Source organism: Lolium rigidum, chromosome 2, assembly GCF_022539505.1.
Source record: "Lolium rigidum isolate FL_2022 chromosome 2, APGP_CSIRO_Lrig_0.1, whole genome shotgun sequence".
NCBI lineage: Eukaryota > Viridiplantae > Streptophyta > Magnoliopsida > Poales > Poaceae > Lolium > Lolium rigidum.
The window spans coordinates 249,946,192-249,970,819 of record NC_061509.1 but is presented as its reverse complement, the minus strand read 5'-3'; the positions used below and the strand labels follow the sequence as shown (position 1 = coordinate 249,970,819).

The 24,628-nt window shown below is 42.0% G+C and overlaps 2 protein-coding genes across 2 annotated transcripts; both read left to right on the top strand.

Moving 5' to 3' along the window:
* The first annotated feature begins 9,490 nt into the window (after positions 1 to 9,490).
* Positions 9,491 to 21,292, top strand: LOC124688509 (DNA repair and recombination protein RAD54). Its single transcript, XM_047222179.1, has 23 exons — positions 9,491 to 9,792; positions 10,897 to 11,280; positions 11,548 to 11,634; positions 11,783 to 12,023; positions 12,157 to 12,282; positions 12,425 to 12,481; positions 12,567 to 12,653; positions 12,866 to 12,961; positions 13,108 to 13,158; positions 13,285 to 13,359; positions 13,453 to 13,539; positions 14,073 to 14,164; positions 14,233 to 14,365; positions 15,487 to 15,606; positions 15,680 to 15,793; positions 15,894 to 15,977; positions 16,063 to 16,143; positions 16,230 to 16,288; positions 16,948 to 17,143; positions 17,242 to 17,340; positions 17,681 to 18,135; positions 18,322 to 18,382; positions 20,875 to 21,292. The coding sequence occupies exons 1-21, from the start codon at positions 9,491 to 9,493 to the stop codon at positions 18,023 to 18,025; spliced, it is 2,916 nt and encodes a 971-aa protein (XP_047078135.1). The 3' UTR covers positions 18,026 to 18,135; positions 18,322 to 18,382; positions 20,875 to 21,292.
* A 1,183-nt stretch (positions 21,293 to 22,475) lies between these two features.
* Positions 22,476 to 23,633, top strand: LOC124688508. The gene is made up of 2 exons (XM_047222178.1): positions 22,476 to 23,066; positions 23,202 to 23,633. Exons 1-2 carry the CDS (start codon positions 22,608 to 22,610, stop codon positions 23,208 to 23,210), a joined length of 468 nt encoding a protein of 155 aa, XP_047078134.1. The 5' UTR covers positions 22,476 to 22,607; the 3' UTR covers positions 23,211 to 23,633.
* Positions 23,634 to 24,628: the final 995 nt, after the last annotated feature.

The following is a 24,628-nucleotide window of genomic DNA, read 5'->3' as shown; positions in this document are numbered from 1 at the left end:
TAAGAAATAAAGAGTTTTATTTTAAAAGATCCTTGCAAGAACCGCAACATTTGCAAATAAATAATTTCATGCTAAGATGCAACCTACAAGAGGTTGGAAGCAAAAAAGAGTATGCATGAGTAGATACTTGTTACCGAGATAGCAATGGGATTGATGATGTAGTGGATATGAGTTCGTCGATCATCCTAGCTTGGCTACAATCATCATATAGTGAAAGCACCTTCTTTGAACATGATACAAACATCTATTGCATCTCCAATGTACCTAAAACACAATCAAGTACATTTTGGTCCCCAAACTTATTAGGTCCAAAGTGGTTATACTAACCACAATACATAGGACAAACTCCATATAAATATGTGAATATTTATAGATGATGTGCAGAGATGAATATAATGTTATACCTTTGCTATTGACATCAAGATCATCGATCCCATTGCTATCTCGCTCGACAAGGAGCCCGCTGCCTCCTCCAGATGCCCTCACCCGACCGGTGCCCCCACGAGGAGGCTGTGGAGGCGAAGCTCGGCCGCCAAGGGCGCTGGCGTCGGCAGCAGGGGAACCACGAGGTCGAACGGCGCGTTGTGTGGGACCTCGACTCGTGGGGGCAGCGGCCTTGGACGGAGGAGGAGGAGCATGACAGCGCGGAAACTGCACGGAGGGCCAGGAGGAGGGCGGACGCGAAGGAACGTCGGCGGGCGGCCACCGCCATGCCACCCAACTGATAAAGCTTGAGTGGAATCCTCACGCATATAGGTCGCTCGCGTTGAGTGAAATCTACGGCCCCGGCGGTGAGTCGGCGGCGAGGCCGCCGACCCCCTACGTAGTTAGACTAGTAGTAGGTAGTATTAAGAAAAATGTAATATGTCTAATTTAATGGAAATGAAGCTATCTCCCTATGACACGTGGGCCAGGGGAGGACAAGGGGAGAACGCGAGCGGCCAGCGATCGGCGTCCGCGGCCACGCAAACGCGGCCCAAATTTGGGCCGGCTTTAGGTCGTCCCGGACGCCGCGATCATCCATTTTAGGGATGGGTCCGCGCGCTGGGCCAGATTTTTGTCCACTTGAACCCTTCCGGACGCGCGGGCGCGGAATGAGTCGCCGCGTTGGAGATGCCCTGAAGACGCATATAACTGCTTGAAGGCCACCGCTGCTTGATTCCATTATTGATTGCTCCGCAACATATCAAGATCAGCTAGGAGGGGAGACGAAGGACAATTAAAGAGAGACACGATGGATGAAAAAATACAGTAGATTGAGATGCGGCCATGCAGAGAAAGGGACGGCGGGGTCATAATTTTAGAGCACTCACGACATATTCCGACATTGTTGCACGACCGGCGAGATCATGAAGGCAAGAGATGTTGGGCGCCATAGCAAAGTCAAGGAGGCGGCCGGGAGAGATAGGGTTTGACATTTTCTTGGTGATTAGGCAAAGCGAGAAGGAGACCCACCGTCTAGGACTCTAGGTACAGTTGATGTCTACGCACTCTTCTTTTCTTGTAGACAGTGTTGGGCCTCCAAGAGCAGAGGTTTGTAGAACAACAACAAGTTTTCCCTTAAGTGGATCACCCAAGGTTTATCGAACTCAGGGAGGAAGAGGTCAAAGATATCCCTCTCAAGCAACCCTGCGATCACAATGCAAGAAGTCTCTTGTGTCCCCAACACACCTAATACACTTGTCAGATGTATAGGTGCACTAGTTCGGCAAAGAGATAGTAAAATGCAAGTAATATGGATGTATATGAGTGGTAATAGCAATCTGAATAAAATATGGCAGCGAGTAAACATGCAGTGGAACAGTAAACAAACAGTGACAACGGCGCCAGAAAATGCTTGCTGCCGTGCAGTTGACGTGGGAGATAGGAATCTTTGTGGTGTGACTTTTCTATTCGGAGACAAGGCCTAAGGATCATACTTTCACTAGAGGACACTCTCAACATTGATCACATAATAAAACCACTCTACACTCTCTTGTTGGATGATGAACACCATTAATTGTGTAGGGCTACAAGAGCACCTCAATGCCGGAGTTAACAAGCTCCACAACATTCGATGTTCATATTTAAATAACCTTAGAGTGCATGATAGACCAACGCAATTATACCAAGTACTAACATAGCATGCACACTGTCACCATCATACTATGAAAGGAGGAATAGATCACATCAATACCATCATAGTAATAGTTAACTTCATAATCTACAAGAGATCACAATCATAAACTACGCCAAGTACTACATGATGCACACACTCGTCACCATTACATCATGGAGGAGGAATAGAGTACTTTAATAACATCACTAGAGTAGCACATAGATTAATAGTGATACAAAGCTCATCATATGAATCTCAATCATGTAAGGCAGACTCATGAGATCATTGTATTGAAGTACATGGGAGAGAGATTAACCACATAGCTACCGGTACAGCCCTTAGCCTCGATGGAGAACTACTCCCTCCTCATGGGAGACAACAGCGGTGATGAAGATGGCGGTGGTGTCGATGGAGATGCCTTCTGGGGGCACTTCCCCGTCCCGGCGGCGTGCCGGAACAGAGACTCCTGTCCCCCAGATCTTGGCTTCGCGTTGGCGGCGGCTCTGGAAGGTTTCTCGTACCGTGGCTTATTCCTCCAAAGTTTTTAGGTCAGGACGGCTTAAATAGGCGGAGAATCGGAGTCGCAAGGGTTACGGTGGCTCCACACAATAGGGGGCGCGCCCCCCTTGGGCCGCGCCGGCCACCTGTGTGGTGGGCCTGTGGCTCTCCTCTGGTCCCTCTCGGGTGTTCTGGAAGCTTCGTGGAATTATAAGATGCTGGGCGTTGATTTCGTCCAATTCCGAGAATATTTCCTTACTAGGATTTCTGAAACCAAAAACAGCAGAAAATAGGAACTGACACTTCGGCATCTCGTCAATAGGTTAGTTCCAGAAAATGCATAATAATGACATAAAGTGTGAACAAAACATGTGGGTATTGTCATAAAACAAGCATGGAACATAAGAAATTATCGATACGTTGGAAACGTATCAGCATCCCCAAGCTTAGTTCCTACTCGTCCTCGAGTAGGTAAACGATAACAAAGATAACTTCTGAAGTGACATGCTACCAACATAATCTTGATCCAATAATGATGTAAAGCATATGAACTGAGATCAAATCACTCAAAACAAATGTCTATATTGATATAAGAGATGATAATGCAAGAGTTAAACAAGCTAGAAGTTTTCATGAACTATTGCTTCAAAGACATGAAACCATACAAAGTTCATTAAAGATGTGTTAAGTATCCAGCATAGAAGTTCTATCCTTCATTCCAAGCATCAAGTAAATTTTCACAACATAAGAAGGATTCAATCAAGTAAACATAAACATGAACGTCATGAATCAACCTAGCTTCGAAGTCTACTCAACCGGTGAGCGCAAGCATTTGGCATTGGCACCAGGATGTTATGGCATAAAGAACGTTAATGGGGGTTTGGAAGGCCAAAAGGAAGAAAGTCTTACAAAGCTATAAGTGATTATTAGACAAGAGGAAGTCTTAGGATCGAAGCTATGCAAGGAGTAGTGATTGCCATGCAACGGATGCACATAGAGCTATATGTGTATGAAAGCTCTCCAATGGAACTAGTGGGGGTGCATCCAACTTGGTTGCTCACGAAGACCTAGAGCACTTTTGAGGAGGCTCATCATTGGAATATACAACCCAAGTTCTATAATGTAAATTCCCCACATAGTTATACTAGTAAAACATGAAAACTCTCTCATATGGAGTGTAGGTGCTGAACATGAGCACAAATGATGACTATGAATACTGCAGGTGCTAAAACATGAGCACAAGTGTGGATAAAAGATAGTAATGCTGTCCCTTTTTCTTTATTTTTTTTTCGTTTTCTTTTTCTTTTCTATTTTTTTCTTTCTTTTCTTTTCTCCTTTTGATGGCCTCCATGGCTCTTTTCACTTTTAGGGGCAACATCCTAATATGACAACACACTTTTTGGTACAAATAACTCATAATGAATGAAACATGATGTATAAAACTGTATGCCTCTGCCAGTGTAGCAGGATGTGCAATGATCTAGCGTAACATGGGTAAACCACACATCAGCTGTATAGAATCATGCAAAGCAATATATAAATAATAAATGACAACATGGCATGTAATGTAAAATGGAAGTTGCATGGCAATATATCTCGGAACAGCTATGGAAATATTGTGGTAGGTAGGTATGGTGGCTGCTTTGAGGAGATGTATGGGCTTATGTGTAGGAGAACAAGAGAAAGTCCTCCCACGGGTTTGGATGTACTGGCAAAGTATGCACAATTCTCAATGTGAGCAAAAGGCAATGCACAGTACCGAAGATGCTAGCAAATTTGGATGGTGGAAGTGCCAAAAACCGTAGCTTAACATTAGTCAAAAAGAACTCACAAGCTTATTGCAAACAACTAGCGAGGTTCATCATTAAGAGCATGATTAAAATTTACTCCAAGGAGGGCCGTTCACGGTGGCACAAGTACCCCGCTAGCTCCCTCGACCTTCAAGACAACTTAGTTATTACGATGAACTCTCAGACATGGAAAGCTATCAAGTCCAACTACACCTTCAACTATTTAAGTAGAGTTTGTAGTACGGCACAAGCTTAAAGACAAAAATCCACTACTGATTTTAACTTATTTAAACAACAAGCCTTACCATCTAAATACCTCAAAACGTTTGCAAAGAATCAAGTTATCAAAGCTCAATGATCTACAAGATTATGCAAGTATTTCATTGTACCACTACCACATGCAACATTTTATGTTTCCAACCTTCGCCATGAACATTAAAAGCTAAGAACACATGTGTTCATATGAACAAGTGGAGAGTGTCTCTCTCCCACACAAGCATGAATTTATTCAAACAAAAACAAAAATAGAAACACACAGACGCTCCAAGTAAAGCACATAAGATGTGATGGAATAAAAATATAGTTTCACTAGAGGAACCTGATAATGTTGTCGATGAAGAAGGGGATGCCTTGGGCATCCCCAAGCTTAGATGCTTGAGTCTTCTTGAAATATGCAGGGATGAACCACCGGGGCATCCCCAAGCTTAGAGCTTTCACTCTCCTTGATCATATTGTATCATCCTCCTCTCTTGACCCTTGAAAACTTCCTCCACACCAAACTCGAAACAAACTCATTAGAGGGTTAGTGCATAATCAAAAACTCACATGTTCGGAGGTGACACAATCATTCTTAACACTTCCGAACATTGCACAAAGCTACCTGGAAGTTAATGGAACAAAGAAATCCATCCAACACAAAGAAAAGAGGCAATGCGAAATAAAGGCGAATCCGTCAAAACAGAACAGTCCGTAAAGACGAATTTTTTAGAGGCACCAGACTTGCTCAGATGAAAATTCTCAAATTGAATGAAAGTTGCGTACATATCTGAGGAACACTCTCGTAAATTCGCAGATTTTTCTGAGTTACCTACAGAGAACCCTACCCAAATTCGTGATGCATGCAATCTGTTTCGCGCAAGAATCCAAATCTAGTATCAACCTTACTATCAAAGACTTTACTTGGCACAACAATGCAATAAAACAAAGATAAGGAGAGGTTGCTACAGTAGTAACAACTTCCAAGACTCAAATATAAAACAAAATTACTGTAGTAAAATAAAAACATGGGTTATCTCCCAAGAAGTGCTTTCTTTATAGCCATTAAGATGGGCTCAGTAATTTAATGATGCACTCGCAAGAAATGAGAGTTGAAGCAAAAGAGAGCATCAAAAAGCAAATTCAAAACACATTTAAGTCTAACCCACTTCCTATGAAAAGGAATCTTGTACACAAATGAATTCATGAAGAACAAAGTGACAAGCATAGGAAGATAAAACACGAGTAACTTCAAGATTCTCAACATAAAGAGGGGAAACTTAATATTATTAAGATGCATATAACCATGTTTCCCTCTCTCATAATAACTTTCAATAGCATCATGAGCAAACTCAACAATATAACTATCACATAAAGCATTCTTATCATGAGTCTCATGCATAAAATAATTACTACTCCCAACATAAGCATAGTCATTCTTATTAATTGTAGTGGGAGCAAATTCAACAAAGTAGCTATCATTATTATTCTTATCAAGTGTAGGAGGTATAGTATAATCATAATAAAATTTATCCTCCATAGTAGGCGGAACCAAAAGACCACTATCATTATAATCATCATAAATAGGAGGCAAAGTATCATCAAAGAAATTTTTCTTCTCAATGCTTGGGGGACTAAAAATATCATGCTCATCAAAACCAGCTTCCCCAAGCTTAGAATTTTCCATATCATTAGCAACAATGGTGTTCAAAGCGTTCATACTAATATGTTCCATGGGTTTTTTAATTTTAGCATCAAACCATCCATGTCTTAACTCAGGAAATAGCTTCAACAGCTCACTGTTACTTTCCATTATGCCTAGCTAGTGAAATAAAAACAAGAAACAAAAAGATGCAATTGCAGGATCTAAAGGAAATAGCTTCGAGCACTTACAACGACGCCAGAAAATAACTTAGTTACCTGGGACCGGAGTGTGAGTGCCTTTTACCTTTCCTCCCCGGCAACGGCGCCAGAAAATACTTGACTGTCTACAACTGGCGCGTGGTTGACGTGGGAGGAAATCTCTGTGGTGTAGCTTTTCGTTCCCCGGCAACGGCGCCAGAAAATAGCTTGATGTCTACGCACTCTTCTTTTCCTGTAGACAGTGTTGGGCCTCCAAGAGCAGAGGTTTGTAGAACAGCAGCAAGTTTTCCCTTAAGTGGATCACCCAAGGTTTATCGAACTCAGGGAGGAAGAGGTCAAAGATATCCCTCTCAAGCAACCCCGCGATCATAATGCAAGAAGTCTCTTGTGTCCTCAACACACCTAATACACTTGTCGGATGTATAGGTGCACTAGTTCGGCGAAGAGATAGTAAAATGCAAGTAATATGGATGTATATGAGTGGTAATAGCAATCTGAATAAAATATGGCAGCGAGTAAACATGCGAGTGGAACGAAGAAACAAACAAGTGACAACGTCGCTGTAAAATGCTTGCTGGCGTGCAGTTGACGTGGGAGATAGGAATCTTTGTGGTGTGACTTTTCTATTTGGAGACAAGGCCTAGGGATCATACTTTCACTAGTGGACACTCTCAACATTGATCACATAATAAAACCACTCTACACTCTCTTGTTGGATGATGAACACCATTAATTGTGTAGGGCTACAAGAGCACCTCAATGCCGGAGTTAACAAGCTCCAAAACATTCGATGTTCATATTTAAATAACCTTAGAGTGCATGATAGACCAACGCAATTATACCAAGTACTAACATAGCATGCACACTGTCACCATCATACTATGAAAGGAGGAATAGATCACATCAATACCATCATAGTAATAGTTAACTTCATAATCTACAAGAGATCACAATCATAAACTTCGCCAAGTACTACATGATGCACACACTGTCACCATTACATCATGGAGGAGGAATAGAGTACTTTAATAACATCACTAGAGTAACACATAGATTAATAGTGATACAAAGCTCATCATATGAATCTCAATCATGTAAGGCAGCTCATGAGATCATTGTATTGAAGTACATGGGAGAGAGATTAACCACATAGCTACCGGTGCAGCCCTTAGCCTCGATGGAGAACTACTCCTCCTCATGGGAGACAGACAGCGGTGATGAAGATGGCGGTGGTGTCGATGGAGATGCCTTCCGGGGGCACTTCCCCGTCCCGGCGGCGTGCCGGAACAGAGACTCCTGTCCCCCAGATCTTGGCTTCGCGATGACGGCGGCTCTGGAAGGTTTCTCGTACCGTGGCTTATTCCTCCGAAGTTTTTAGGTCAGGATGGCTTAAATAGGCGAAGAATCGGAGTCGGAAGGGTTACAGTGGCTCCACACAATAGGGGGGCGCCCCCCCTTGGGCCGCGCCGGCCACCTGTGTGGTGGGCCTGTGGCTCTCCTCTGGTCCCTCTCGGGTGTTCTGGAAGCTTCGTGGAATTATAAGATGCTGGGCGTTGATTTCGTTCAATTCCGAGAATATTTCCTTACTAGGATTTCTGAAACCAAAAACAGCAGAAAACAGGAACTGACACTTCGTCATCTCGTCAATATGTTAGTTCCGGAAAATGCATAATAATGACATAAAGTGTGAACAAAACATGTAGGTATTGTCATAAAACAAGCATGAAACATAAGAAATTATCGATACGTTGGAGACATATCAACAGTCGAGGCCTATGTTTTTAATCTAACGGCCAAAGAAGGTTTAGAACCTAATCAAACAGAGGAAATTTCTTGAGACGTGAGGATTAACGTTGAGGCTTAATGAGAGTCTCCAATTAGTAAATATATATATAAGATATACGATATTTTTATATATTATTTTAAATCTTGCTACTTGGCAGGGCTCGACCTAAACAGACAAAAGGCATGGTACGATTGATTTTAGTGCATGTAGCCCGACACAAACGGAAGGGAAGAAATGAGGAAATCCTATACACCGACCAGGTCGGTGCCTACCTGGCACCGCACACCCTGGTCGGGTATTGGGCCTGGCCCATTTTCTCCTTTTTTCGTTTTCTGTTTCTGTTTCTGTTTCTGTTTTTTCTTTTTTTTTGTTTTCTTTTTTGTTTTCTTTCTTTTCTGTTTATTTTAATTTTTTTTCAAACTCGAAAATGTTCAAATTTGAAAGTAGTTCAAACTCAAAAAAGTTCAAATTTTGAAAAGTGTTCAAAACGAATTTTTTTCAAAGCTAAAAATTGTTCATATCCTAAAAATGTTCATAATAAAAAATGTTCAAATATAAATATATTCATTTTCGAAAAATGTTCAAATTTTGGGAAAAATCAAATTTTTGAAAAAAAATTCATTCTAAAAAAATTCATTCTAAAAATTGTTCAAAATTTGTTCCAATTTAAAAAAATTCCAATTTGAAAATTGTTCCAATCTAAAAAATGTTCAAATTTTGAAAATATTTAAATTTCAGAAAAACTAAAATAATTTTAAAAAATCGGATCTAAAAGGAATCAGCCGAAAAAAAAAGAAACGAAAAAAGAAAAACTGTATTACCTGATGTTGTTGGACCGCGGTCCATCTGGCCACTGTTGGGCATGCGCGGGGTGTGCGGTACCCTGGAAGTGCCGACCAGGTCGGTGTTAAGCAGCCCCCGAAGAAATGCCTCGGCCTGGTGAGAGCTGTTAGACAATTTTGGGCCTGTAATATGGGCTTAGAACAGATCCACAAGCCCAGCCCAATCACGTCTCCGTTTCTCCTTTCCCCCGCATCTTCTCCGACACGCTTCTCCCCCCACCAGACCGCCAAAACATTTTGCAGCGCCTCCAAACCCCGCTTCCCCGTTCCTAAAAATTCCCCAAAAAAGCCCAACACCGAGCTGAAAATCACGATTCCACACCCATTTCGAACTACTCCGCTCGCCGGAGGCGGGACGATGCCGTCGAGGACCAGGTGCGGCGGCCGCGGCGGCGATGCCGACGGCGACGACGAGGTCGTCACCGTCTCCTCCGACCCCGACGAGTCGGAGTCCGAGCCGGAGCGCGGGGCGGAGGCGGACGACGACGACGACGACGAGTACGTGGCGGACAGCAGCGACGGGGGCGGCGTCGAGGACGAAGCCGAGGAAGGGGGCGACAGCGATAACGGCGACGGCGGGCCGCTACTTCGGCGCGGGCGGCGCGGGGTCGAGGAGCCCGACGAGGAGAGGAAATCGCAGAACGTGGACGCGCTCGTCAGGTACGCTCTCGCCCGACCATTTCGGCCCATGTGTGTGTGTATCCTGCTGGATTATTGACGCGTCGTAGTGGATTCCTAGGGTTCGGATGCGTGCTCATATGGATTTTGATGGTGATGAGACTAGTCGATGAATATTCCTGAATTGTTGTTGTAGGCATGCTTGTAGATTGTGGTGTCAGATGCCAATTCAGCATTAGATTCCCCAGTGGTATTATGGTACACTAACTCACACACCCTGCTAGATACAGTACTACATTTGGATTTGGCCTAGAGATCCACGCAAAACTCCTTTACCCACGCCATGGCCTGTTAATTCCATCTTCGCCTGGGTGCACAAACCAAAGGGATTTGTAACTTAAAGATGGGATAAGAGGAGATCTCCTTTTTATCCCATGGCATTGATTGTCTCGCAATTAATCCAAAGGGTTATTTCCCGAGAACATTATCCTCTGGAGTATCCAAGCCTGAATGTTGAATTTTTTATTCAAGGCCTCTCACTAACTAATTATACCAGGCACTCAATTTTTCATGACTGCTTCAAGCTGAATATTGGCACTAGCATCAGTGCGGTAACTGGTGACTAACTGGCTATGCATCGTTGTACAGAATGACTTAGGAGGAAATCACTTGAAACCAAAAGATATTGGCACTAGCATCAGTGCGGCATTTTGTCTTGTAATTCTTTTGATATATGGACCGAGTCAATAACCCACCAAGTAAACAATAGGTAGCTGATCATTGCAAGTATGGTCTTCTATGTGCAACAGATTTCTCTGTAGTGTAGATAAACCTATCTCTGTGTCAGGACTTGAAGTATAAAGGTATGACAGTGAGTACTGAGGTAGGACTAGTCTTTTATACAAAAGAATCCTGAAATCTTATTGTATTGGTCAGTTACAATAGCTGAAATAATCCTGCTCTATGTGATGTATAGCTAATGTTCACGTCAAGCCTTTTATGGCCCCTTACAATCTTTGTCAATTATAAGTCACTTTTCTCTTAGCTTACCTTCCACACACAGAAATTTGTCTCGCCCTAATCGGAGCTTGACAAATGCATTCTCTTGTTTGAAGATATTTATGTTTTTCTTCTGGTTTCTGTCAGGGGAAATCTGATTGTAAGAAGGCAGCCACTTATTCCGCGTATCCTTTCAGTTTCTGATGCGGCAGCGATAGCTCGAAAACCATTCAAACCTCCATGCGAAAATGGATATGGTGAAAGTAGTGAGCATCTTGCTCGGCGCCTTTCAGCCCGTAAAAGATTTGTCCCATGGGGTTCAGCGCAGCCATTTGCATGTGCAGTTATAAACAATCTTCCGCAATCACCTTTTATTGCTAGTGATGATTCATCAGAAAAGGAGGAACCTCTTCCACCTGGCATAGAGCCATTAATTTTGTGGCAACCCGAGGGATGTGATAAGGAGAATAACAATTTTACGGCTATAGAAGTTGATCATTTGCTTGTACGCTACCTTCGCCCTCATCAAAGGTAATATAGTATCCTGCTATTATTTCCACTATGTTCATTTTAGCATGCTAGATAACATAATTGTCATATTGATCTCTTGAAATGAATCAGTGTTACATTTGCATGGAACAATGCTCTCTATATGTTCTAGGTGTATTGTCCCTGATGTTAGATCCAACTTATGCAGTGCAAACAAGAATTAAGAATGCTGATTTGTTCTGAATCTTCGAGTGGAAATATTTAGTTCTAGTTTAGCATGCAATACATCACATGTTTGTTGCAATGCAGGGAGGGAGTTCAATTTATGTTTGATTGTGTCGCTGGGTTGCTAAGTGATGATGGTATCGCTGGATGCATTTTAGCTGATGACATGGGGTAATAAGCTGGAAAAAATCCCTCTCTCCCTCTTGGCCTCTTGTCCACTTCTGTACTTCGATGTAAATATGTGATGCTTCTGTCTTTGACCCCTTTTACTTAGTCACTGTAACATAAAGCTACTTCTGACGCTACCAAATATTTCCAGATTGGGGAAGACTTTACAGTCAATAACTTTACTCTATACCCTTCTGGCTCAAGGCTTTGATGGTAAGCCGATGGTTAAAAGGGCTGTCATTGTGACCCCTACAAGCCTAGTTAGCAACTGGGAGGCTGAGATAAGTAAATGGTTAAAGGGAAAAGTGCATCTGCTTGCCCTCTGTGAAAGCACACGTGCTGATGTTCTTTCTGGAATAGGGAGTTTCTTAAAGCCCTTGAGCCGTCTTCAGGTTTTCTTTTTCCCAATCTCTTATTCTTTTTGGTCTTTTCGTACTTATAGGCATACCATGCTTACAACTAGCAATTACAATTGCAAGTTAATGACAATGTCTTGTGACTTTATATATTTTTGATTGTCTTCAGGTACTTATCATATCTTATGAGACCTTCCGCATGCATTCGTCAAAATTTGAAATACCAGGAAGCTGTGATCTTCTCATATGTGATGAGGCTCACAGGCTGAAAAATGACCAGACTTTAACAAATAAGGTATATCAGTTTCAGTTTGCCAGTTGAGGTTCTCAATTTTTTTTGCCAATTCAGTTACATTTTGTGCACGCGCGAGCTGTTTGTATTTGGGTTCCTCCCGGTTTTGTTCTGCCCGAACTCATCAAAATACTTAATGCACTAGGCTTTGGCCGCCCTTCCTTGTACACGGCGTATCCTGTTGTCAGGTACCCCAATGCAGGTAGTTTTTTTCTTTCCCATTCCTTCTCATTTTGTACATGGGGCCATTGTTTTGGATTTCAACATATTCTTTTTTTTTGCTGCAGAATGATCTGGAAGAGTTCTTTTCAATGGTAAATTTTACAAATCCAGGAGTTCTAGGGGATGCTGCATATTTTCGCCGACATTATGAAGTATGTACATTTTTTATGAATAACAAGTCATGCTGCTAAATTATGAATTATCACTGTTTATTAACACACAGAAGTGTTTCCAGACATAATCAGATTTGGCATTCAAGTTTTTGTGTGTGTGTCGTGCACCTAAAATTATGTGTTATTCCAGTTAATTGCATTCTATCTTCCTTTGCTCTTTACTTAACTCTATTATCCACCCCTAACTGAAGGCACCAATAATTCGCGGAAGAGAACCCACAGCAACTGCAGAAGAAAAGAAGTTGGGATCCGAGAGATCTGGAGAGCTTAGTGCAAAAGTAAATCAGGCAAGTTTTTTCCCTCTGAAGATGGTTGTCTGCACTCTGCACTACGTAATTTTGTGCAACTGTATTGTTCACACGTTATGCTATAATTTTAGCTAGCTGGAGATTATTTACCTTCTGAATTCTTATGGCTTCTCAATGATATTCAGTTTATATTGAGAAGAACGAATGCCCTGTTGTCCAATCACTTGCCACCCAAGGTATGTTTGGCCTAATAAGGTCCTCTCACATTAAAAAAACTCAAAAATAACAGTGTACCTGCTAGGCTGCTATCCATTTTGTCTTCTTATAGTGCCTCTGCATCACTTAACCTTGCTTATATATAGATTGTTGAAGTAGTGTGCTGCAAGCTAAGTCCCTTGCAGATGACATTGTACAACCATTTCATACATTCCAAAAATGTAAGGAAATTTATTTGTTCTGAGTTTCGTTCATTATGCACATGTAAGGCAGTCGGAGTTATATTTACAATATTCTATTGTTGATCCTGTCAGGTTAAACGCTTGATCTCTGAACAAGCAAAGCAATCTAAAGTTTTGGCATATATTACTGCTCTTAAGAAATTGTGCAACCATCCTAAGGTAAATAATTTCAATTTAATGTTCTGCCTGCGATGCATTCATCATACTCTTTTAGTGAAAGTAGTTTCAACTGGTCCCTTCAGGGACATCCAATAAAAAAAGTAGTTTCAACTGTAGGTTCAAAGTTTATTGATAGTCTGTTAGTTTTTACTGCACTTGTTGAGTGGCCCTGCTTTGCTAAGCGCCAACATATCAAGCTGCTGCTGCCTGGCTCGGTCCTCAACTGGCATCATGACGTCGTGGCCCTGCTTGGCCTGCACCATCTCCCCAGCATCGTTGCCACCCCGAGCTTGAGCTTTGTCTTGATTCCAGTCATGATTTGTGTTGAAGTATTTGGCTTTTCCTATTCTGTTCAGAAGAGTATTTGTGTTGTACTAATATGATTTGATAGGTTATAAGAAAATTCTCGGCTGTTGTTTCTTGTGTAGTTGTGTTACTGTTCTTCGTAGCTATTCAGCATCCGTTTCATCTTTTGGTAACTATATGTAGAATCCATGACAAATATTCATTGGCTGGTTATCTTGGTATTGCAGCTAATCTATGACACCATAAAAAGTAACAAGTCGGGAGGCTCCGATTTTGATGACTGTCTACGCTTTTTCCCTCCAGAATTGTTTCAAGGAAGGTATGCCTCACTTTTCTCTCTAGCTTCTCAAGCTAATCCAACTTAACTGTATTGTTTATTTATGCAAGATCTGGATCATGGACTGGTGGAGGAGGAATGTGGGTAGAACTATCTGGCAAAATGCATGTGTTGGCTAGATTGCTGGGGCACCTCCGACTGAAAACTGATGACCGTATTGTCCTTGTATCAAATTATACTCAGGTCAGGTGTTTCTAATGCATTATCTTGACATGAAATAGTATCGGTGTGGTGAGGTTTTGTTGGTATTGGTGGGTTCTAGGGAATGGATGTAAAATTTAAACTATGTTCCTCTTATCAATGAACTGGCAAAGTTCATGCTGCATGTTCCAAAAATAGAAGAAAATAAAGCTATAGTTGGTGGCGAAATATTTCGTATCTCCAAAACATGCATGGGTTTTGCAACAATAAATCAAACAGGAATGTACGTAGAAATATTAAATGTGAACAAATGTTCTTCTTGACCTGAAAGTTCTACATGCTCTGTATCCTTGGGCCTGCTAGTGGCTACTGGCACTAAAAGGACAAACAGCTTTTCTCTCTTTCAAATTAAATTTTAAATGCTTCTGAAAAACGAAGGGATGGCAGCAAGTGTCACTAATCCAAAAAATTTCATTGCCTTTACTACCATTAGGGGTGTGCAAAATTGAAACTGGTGGAAACTGTTTTAAACCGGTTAGTGGGAGTAGTTCATTTCCCTTCACAAATCTAAATCTCCACTTCTAGTTTAGTGCAAAAAAATGAACTAAGCCAAAACCGGCCAAACCGTGAAACCGTGTTTGCCCACCCCTAACTATCATGTACGTGGTCAGACCATATCCTGTGGACATAGTAATTATAAGAACTATGAAAGGCATATATCTTACAACCTACTGTCAGGGCCTCCCCTACAGTTTTCTGCTTGTAAAAAAGTCTCACAACCGGAAACCCTACAGCATAAAGTCGAGAACAAGGTGCTCTAAATTAAGGGTAAATGATAGAGATAAGTCATAGAGTTACCTTAAACCTATATACTGCGATATATGTTTGGTTTCCTTTTTGAACTGTCAATATCTACAATTAAAGCTATTTGTTTCTGCACATTGCCTTATTTTGTTCCTTCAGGGAGCTGCCTAGTTGTTTCCTGTACCACATATTCTCTGTATGCCTGTCATCAAATAAGAGAATAGTCTTGACTCTTGAAATTGTGTCTGACCTAGTTTCTGTTCATAGAAGATGCGAGTAGTTATAATTAATTTGCTACGGAGTATTTAGATACCTGCACAGCTGTAATAATTAACCGTTATCATTGTCTAAAATTGCAGACATTAGATTTATTTGCACAACTGTGTCGGGAAAGAAGATACCCATACGTTAGACTTGATGGTTCAACATCCATTAATAAAAGGCAAAAGTTGGTGAACCAATTCAATGATCTATCTAGAGTACGTAAACTCTGCCCTGTATTCTGAAGAACTTAGAACCTACCATTATATCTGAAATTACTGTATCTGGCAGGATGAGTTTGTTTTTCTACTTAGTAGCAAGGCAGGTGGTTGTGGGCTTAATTTGGTGGGTGGAAATCGATTGGTTCTCTTTGACCCCGATTGGAACCCTGCCAACGATAAGCAGGTTAGTATCTATGCATCACTGATTCATCACCTTCTGAAGGTTCTTCTTTACTCCACACCCATTCTGAGCGGAACCTTTTCATCTTTTGACATTTGCAAAGGCTGCTGCTAGAGTATGGCGAGATGGACAAAAGAAGAGAGTGTACATATACAGGTTCTTGAGCACTGGAACCATCGAGGAGAAGGTTGGCAACTCCGGATCTTGTATTTTTCCTATGCTTATCTCTTTCCTTCTCACTATCTAGTATGATATGCCACATTCATCTGTAGGTATATCAGCGCCAAATGTCAAAAGAAGGCCTCCAGAAAGTTATTCAGCAGGAACAAGCCAGCGACAAAGTGCAGGATCAGGTACTTGGAGTGATCTTTTGCTTTCTTTTCCATTCTGGAAGGTGTCAAATGTATGGATTTCTCACATCCTTGTTTCACTTTTACAGGGAAATTCTCTTTCAACCGAGGATCTACGTGATCTGTTTACTTTTCATGAACAAGTCAGGTGAACTCTGCCCCTCCATTATAGCTTGGACCTATCCTTTCTTCTGTACTTCTTTTTCTGTTAAAATCACAGTTTCCAAAAACCAACTCAAACCAGTTGATGATTGATCTTAATTGGACTTGACATGGTTTGTATAAACTATGAGGAAATGAGTAGGAAAACGATATTGACATTATCAACTTTTGGTTAATCAATGATGATCAAATCATGCTTTAATTCTTGCTGTTAATTATTAAACCCATCGGGTTGGTATCAGTTGCCAGTCATGTACATAGGTGTAATCAAGTTGACTTTACAGTTACAATTATTTCTTGGGATTAAGATCACACTTTCTTGCATATTATGTAAAAAAAATATTATGTAAAACATCAGGCCTTAGTAGTTCTTAATTTGTTTGATAAAAAGAGACCGCGATCATTACTTTTAGGTTGATGGTGTAACATGATGCCAACTACCATGGGATGCGAACAAAATGTTTAGAATTGTTGCAAATATGCTGTTAGAAACCGCGCTTGTTTTGAAGTTAGGCTTAAATACCTTGTTACCATTTAATATATTCAAGATATGTAAATGCAAAAATCCAAATTTGTTGGTTCGATCTACGCACAGTATGTTAGTTGATATTATGCATCATATTTTCCTTCCATTTGGTCATGCAGGTCTGAAATACATGAAAATTTGAAGTGCAACCGCTGTAACAAGAATGACCATATGCTGTTAGATGGTAATGGTTCGAATTTAGCTGCCACTGAGCACAAGACAGTTTCAACATCAACAGAAAGAATCTATACTGATATTGGTGGATTTGGAGAGATCTCTGGATGCGTGCAGAAAATGAATAGTTCAAATCAACAGGTAGTTTATGCAACACCCTTCTGTTTTGGAGTGTAACTCTGTAATTTCTTCAGATCTTAATTAGTTTGCTGTGCTCTGCTCCATTTATGCCCTTTCAGATTGAACAACCTTCTGAAGAAGATTTAGGAAGTTGGGGCCATCATTCTGATCCATCAACTGTACCTGATACTATACTCCAGTGTTCTGCTGGTGACGAGGTGATACCTGCAGTTCATGTCTCTTATATAGGTCTTATTTGTGTTAGAACTGGCACAGCTCACACCTCCTTTACTTTTTTTAAATTTTTTTCCAGATGTTTTAAGATTCTCTTCCACTAGATCCACTTGTTCTTACAAGTCTTCATTTTAATTAGATGATAAAACAAAGAGAAACTGCTTTACAAACTACCGACTTAACAGTTACCGGAATTTCACCGGGTTTTGAAGAAAACCGAGCTCTTTGGAGCAGCTTTGATTGTGCTATGGAGTTTAGGTTGGTTATAACGTGGTTCTCAGGAAATTCTGACAGCTGTTAACAAATGAAACGTATATCTTGCAGGTTTCATTTGTTTTCACCAATCAGATTGATGGGAAACTTGTTCCAGTTGAATCTATGGTGCGATTGACAACTCATCAACCAAATGGAATGGCAGCTAGTGGGCAAAAAGAAGTGCCGAAAATAAGTTCGCCAATGAAACCTGGAAGGCAATCTTTACTTGGCAAGAATTTGAAGATGATGGGATTCAATCTGAAGAATTCATCTTTGAAATGTCCAACTAAACCCAAGAGACCATCTCCAATTTGCTTGCAAACGTTGAATAAAACCAACCCCTCATCAGATCATCAACCGCAGAATAAAAGACTTCATGTTGCTTCTGATATATCTGATGATGATTTTGTTTGAGTCTATCTGATCTAGAGCTGAATTCTAGGTTGATAATGTCATCTGTTGATCTGTATTATAGTGTGAATACTGTCATCTGCGTTCCAGTGTAAATACTGCATACGGCTATGGTGAGTTAACGAGTCTGATTTTCCCCCCATGAGCTTGCATCCATTTGTAAAATGCATATCAAATGTATTTTACTGAAAATTAAAAAAGGTTATGCTAACCACCTTCTGAAGTGAACAGAACGTTATTCATCACTTGGCCTTTCCATCAGAGTAAGAAAAACTGACATGGTTGCTTATTACTGGCAGATCATTTCAAGACGAAGAGATGTACTGCAAATATTATCCTTGTACAATAGTACCATCAAAGGTTCACTAATTTTTTGCTTTTCATATGTTACAGTCATGTAGTGTGATGGTGATTTACTACTCGTGCTGCAATATTCATTGCATCTGTGTGCTTGTCTATAGATCTTCTTTTCACTTCATTTGATGCTGTGTCAAAATCTGTAGGTAGCTTTATCACCATGTTGTTTTATTCTGTGTATAATTTCCACAACTGGCCATAATGTAGTTCTCTTCTTGTTTTTAGGTCAGCAATTCTCTCATTGTTAGCTCGTAAGATGTTTAGCTTGTAGCTTTACCGTAATAGAGGATCAGGATATTGTGAATACTGCAGTATGCAGAGGAGCCAACTGGGTGATTTGAGTGTGTTATTCTGATAGACAAGTAGATCAGGCATTGGGCTGTTTGCTTTCACCTCCAGCTGTTTGTTATTTAGGCCTTCCCATGTGGGTGACAGCCATACTATTAAGTTAGTCTATTTAAAGCTTGGCATTTGCACTGTTGCACTCACCTCCTTAGTATAGTCAAATCAAAGTAGTCATAGATCCAGCCTAGCGGCTATTTAGTATCATCTTGGATAAGTCTAAACTGAAAAAACTGAAATTCGTGCTTATGCAGGAAGTCACGCTTCTCAATTCTGATCAAAATAGAACTGCTGCAATATAAGCTGGGCCATGTTTAGTTTAGTGTATTTTTGTTAAGAATTTGGACCCTGTTGCTGACAAGTGACAAATTTCTACATACATGAGATATGTAGCCACAGAAACAAAAGTGGGTGATCTTCACCTTTACTTATAACTAAGAAAATATGCTCCATTCCTTCGTTTTTCCTTGTGATCTGTAGAATTAAAGATAGTGAGTTGAGTCACAATGAGGCTGGTCTTCATTCCCACTCATCGCATGTGCAGTCACAAAAAGTTAGCACATTGCTGGAAGAAAAGAATTAGTGCTGTTCATGTGCTCACATGGGTTCTCTTGATCTTAAAGAGCTTTGCTTATACTAAAACTTTGACCATTATGTGGAACTTTAGGTTTTCAAGCAACTCAATTAAGTGGAAGATGCTTGCACATATTATTCTCCCCACTCTTCATGACTGATCTTCTTTTCTTAAAATGGTTCTGAACTTCTGATCAGATGGTTTTTCATCAGGTGCTTAATATGTCATTCAATTTGTAAGTATATATGGTACATAATATTCATAAAAAATGCACATAATTTGAACTCTTGGTGCCACTTTTTAAGGAACTAGCATACGGTTTTCATCTAACGATATTGCTGTGGAAAGACCTCACCTATTCATGATTCCACACCCTATGGTTTAGCCACTTTTCCCTTTTTCCATTAAATGGTCTATTTTTTCCAGAGCATAAGATCCTAGTTCTGTTGTGCTCGGTATTACTGTGTCACAACAGTATCTAAATCCTTATACAACTCACCTGTCTGTTAGGTGTTAAATTTGATGACATGCTTAAGGGCCATTCTGATTTTTTAAAGAAAAGTTTCTCTTGCCTGGCATGGCATATTGATATTTTTCCTTGGCTACTAAGGGTGTTCTGGATGGAGTACCTTGTTGCTAGTAATTTTGCCACTACTCAATCTATTAGCATGGTACTGTGAGATGACCTGAAACTACATGATTATTTAAAACGGTCCTATTTCCACTAGGAACACTATAGTTGTGATTTAATACAAATAGGACAGGCATTACTAAGGAACAAGAACTCTTTGACTGGTCCGCTGTGAGGTGACCTGTAGGAGGCACAGGACGGAGGACCCGTGCTATCATTTGTCATCGAGATGGAACCAGTGAGAGGAGGATTCTTGGAGATCACATGGTCCTATTCTGAGAGGTCGATGTCGCCAGCTCAGTCTGGCTAATAACAAACCAGTCAAGTATCGGTCAAATGATCTTGTTACCTACTTTCTCCCTCCTGCTGGTGCCCAGCTGATTCCACTTCCGGACATCTTTAAGCTAGTTAGCATTTCTTTTGCTAAACCTGCATGTGCCTGTACACTTCTCCGCAGTTGCCAGATCAGAAGTTTCACTTTAATCTTTTATAGATAATGAAAAGTTTTACATCATAGAAGATCTGAATCATGGTTGTTAAAATTCAATTTCTAAGAAATTAGAATTGCACTTCCTTTTTGGGTGTTAGATTTGGATCTCTAGCATACATCATTTTAACTAGATTTAACCATCACTGGCACGATCCTGGTCCCTCTTTCGAAAAATTATCTGTTTGCAAAACTTTAATCCCTTGCTGTAGCAATATCTAGTCTAGTAAGACATGTGCTACTGGTGTGAAAGGTCCGAGTCATGTAAACCATTTCCCTTATGTCAAGAATAATGTCAATTTTTCTGATTCTTTGCTTGGGCATTCGTACTTCATCCTGCTTTGAACAGAGCCTACACTGCATTTGGAGATCTTGCCATTAAGTCGCTTTCTCTCTGAACAGCACATCTGTTCATTTGTTAAGAAGATTGCTTTCTGGGCTCATCTAGTCTTGTTCTTCAGGTCCTCTTCGCCAGGGCCGCCGGTCCCTAATCCACGGCAAGAAAGCTACCACCGAACCTACACTCCCGCACCGTAGGCCGTCAGACTCAAGACCGTACGGCTTTCTTGTTCCTTAGTATGCGGGTTCATGAACAAAGCCTTCGATTCTGTTGTCTCACATGATTCCCAACAGTTGCCCGGTCTTGTATGATTCTGTGTGGTGTGGTGGATCATCATGTGTTCAATGAGGAAAGGGACTGTTGTCTGCGCCTTGCTAATTCCCCTGCAATTATGGATGGGTCTTCCTTGTTGTACTCTACACTTGGGAATGCACGTAAGGCTGGTATTCTTGCATCATACTCCTTTGAAACCCCACTATTAATTGTGCCCTTGGCGCATTCTGAAAAATAATTATGCACTTGAACTCAATTATTACACGTTTGTTGATGGCACTAATGTTCTGCTGCTCAATTATTACATGTTTCTTGTACTAGCAAACAAAATCTTGATAAGCCACTTGGAGTCGATTTCGTTGCATTCTTGTTTAATATTTTTCTCCAGTCCTGTGATTTCAGTAAATACTACTACCAAGCTCCTTCCTATAAAAGCTTGTCGTCATTCATGTTACGAGAGGCGTGTAGTTCTGATTTGAAAATATTAATCTGAGGTTACGTGTCAAGCTGAAAGGTAAACCCAAGTGGTTTTGGTCGGTGATGGTGTGTGGTGACAGCCAGACCTTGTTGCGTCTGACTCCTGCACTGCACGTGCTCTTGCTTTCTCGGTGGTAAAAGGGCAGGGATCAAGTGTAAGTGAGGCATGACAGAGCTCACTCTATCCAACTACCATGTTGGGAATTTTGTAATGTCAATTATCAGCTGATCTGTAGTGCCAAGGGACATGCACGCCGTCCTTGACAGCCATTGTTTGACCACAGCGGAGCCGAAGACCAGCATTTTGCCACCTATCCAAGCAACGCACGGTTCCAAATGAAGAAGAATAGCATTTGCCGACGCTCTTGATTCTTCTCCCACATGAGCGCCACACGTACGTCCATGCATCCCATCCGTGTTGAGAGCTGTGATCTATCCTCCCAAGATCGCATACCAACAACCCAACCTTCTTATACCAGGGCTATCAGACATAGGAAAATGCAAGAGGTGGTTCCAGAGCTGCCCCATGCTCTGGCAGTCCGGCTAGCAGAAGCTACACAGTGAAATTTGAAAACTTCCAACGGTTACTCAGTAATGGATGAAATTTCAAGTGTCTTGATATTTCACGTTTCATCGAGATTTTTAGTTTTAGGTTTCACTCTTAAAACCCATATACCCCACTGATATTTTATACTGATCGAGTGGGCCCTCAGAAGTATGATCGCCCTGACCTTTTTTTTTTATATCGAGCGCATTACATTATTTTAATGTTCATGCCGTGCCACTGATACACTGTTTACCGTTGGAAAAAGAATTCACCCTGATTGTACCCCAATCATCATCACGGTTTACTACAGGCGGTGCTAAACAATTGCAGCGCACATCTACCCAAAGCTTAGCAGCCCACCCTCCTCCTCTCCTCGCTATATAATCCGTCCAAATCCACCATCGCCTCTCACCCCGTAACAGTACTGTGCCCCGTTTCAAACCACACGCCAAGGCCAGACACCACCACATTTTGAAAACCTCAACTGAGACTCGATCACGCCGGCCAGAGCGGACACAGCCCACGACGATCGAGCTAGCTGATCTAGCGCGCGAGCGATGGCATGCGTTAACATGTACAACCCGGACGGTGCCGGCTCGGCGTTCGCCGGGCAGCGCATCTCCTTCTCCAGCGACTTCTCCATGGAGCCGCCGCCGCCGGTGCAGAACCGGGCGATGGGGCTGCGGTGCCAGGAGGAGGACCAGAACTTCGAGTTCTCCGTGGGCAGCCAGCCCGTAGTTGGCAGCCACCCCATGATGGCTGCCGACCAGCTCTTCTCCAAGGGCAGGATCCTCCCCTTCAAGGTCGAGGGACGCCCGCCCACCACGCTCCGCGATGAGCTCCGCGGTGAAGAGGAGCGGGCGTCGTCCAAGGTGTCCAGCCGGTGGAGGGAGATGCTCGGCCTCCGGAAGTCCCTCTGCGTCGGTGGCGGCACCAATGCCGCCGCCAAGAAGAGCGACAAGGTCGCCGCCGTCGACGCCGAGATCGCCGCCGACGTCGCCGCGTCCAAGCTGCAGGTCCGTCCGGCGTGGTGATCTATACTACAACTGTATAGCAGACCACGTTAATTGATTATTACGTGCTGCATACCACAATATAGTATATAGTGAAGTGATTGGTTGTCTCATTACAGATTGTTTGACTCGCTGCAGGAGCTATGAGGTGACCAGACGACGGAGACCGCACGACATGATCGAAAGCTTCTTTGTCTTCTTCCCGACCGTGATGCATTAATCGTGCTCGCCAATGGCTAGTCCCTGTAGATCGTTTTGTGGTTTGTCTGATTGCCGGTGTGCTAGCTAGCTAGATGGCCATTATGTGTGTATGTTGAAGAGCAAACAATTCTGTATTTTAGTTTTCCTTTCATAAGTGCTCTGCTCGATCTCTCTCTAGCTAGCTAGCTGCCCACTAGATCCCCATCACCTCACTGCTTCCTCCGATCCTCTACTTCTTCCGATCTTTGTTTTCTCCTTCACCATCTCGCTTTGTCTGCCTGCCCTGCCTACGCTGTACATAATGCTTGTGTGTAGATGGGAAATTTATGGTGCAATGATAAGCCTGCCATATGGCCAGATCTGTGACGACATGAGCTTACAGTGATGGACCTGTTGTGGGGATCATGCAACAGTGTGCTCCTTTGTCTCCTTGCCCTGCTGTACATATGTGTTTCCTTCTGCACAATGTGTGCCCTGCTGTATGTGAGCTTATAAAGGCAGACAAGAGCCACAGAACGGGTGCGTGCGTGAGCGGGGAAGACGAAGAGTAGCTCGCTAGCTCCCCCGACATGCCATCTGCACTAGATGCATCCTCCTGGCCATGGCTAGCGTGGTGTTATTGTAGTATTGATCTGCACGCCATGGTGCTCCATCAGCTTTCGACTTTATCGTTAAAAACAAAACGAAAGGTTTGAGGTTTGCTGCGCATCTTCTTCGCAGGAGAAATGAGATTTGATATATACTAGTGCTGGTGTTGCTTTAGCGGATTTCCTGGCCGCCCTGTCTCCAGTATAGATTGGCAGTCGGTAGCAGCTAGCCGTAGTGGATAATTGTATAGGAGGATAACGGGATAAGCAGGAAAAAAGGTCCATGGGTGGTGGTAGCACTGAAAAACCTAGGACTCAGACTTTCTGCAGCACTTCATTGGGCTTTTATTGTCTCTCATGATCTTTGAAAATGTTTCCCCAACCTGGTGGAATTGACGTCTAATCTGAAAGTTCTTTTTCGATCTAAACAAACCAGAAGATTGCTGGAAAAGGTCAAGTAAAGGAAATATTGGTAATTTCCAAACTGTGAGGATTAATGGCAAAGCAATTATAACAGGAACAATGATCTGTGGATTTTGTAGACAAGAAGCCGTTTTCTGTCTGATTTGACCACACACTAAAAACCCAGGAATTCAGCAAGGACAATGATGTCTGCATAATTAGTCCCTTCAAAATACAAACTGTTCCCACCTTGAGAGGTCGGCATCATCACATGACCTATGCTCAAGATCAGGCCCCAATCCACTCAGAGGAAAAAGATCCAAGTCCCCATGAAACTTGCTGAGAAGATGTTTTCTAAAATAAAAAAGTGGATCC

Excerpts from the sequence above, each read along its gene's own strand:
- LOC124688509 (XM_047222179.1), top strand. The coding sequence starts at position 9,491 with ATGCCGTCGAGGACCAGGTGCGGCGGCCGCGGCGGCGATGCCGACGGC. Across the intron at positions 15,607-15,679 it reads AATTCAATGATCTATCTAGA|GATGAGTTTGTTTTTCTACT; the intron begins GTACGTAAACTC and ends TGTATCTGGCAG. Across the intron at positions 15,794-15,893 it reads ACCCTGCCAACGATAAGCAG|GCTGCTGCTAGAGTATGGCG; the intron begins GTTAGTATCTAT and ends ACATTTGCAAAG.
- LOC124688508 (XM_047222178.1), top strand. The coding sequence starts at position 22,608 with ATGGCATGCGTTAACATGTACAACCCGGACGGTGCCGGCTCGGCGTTC.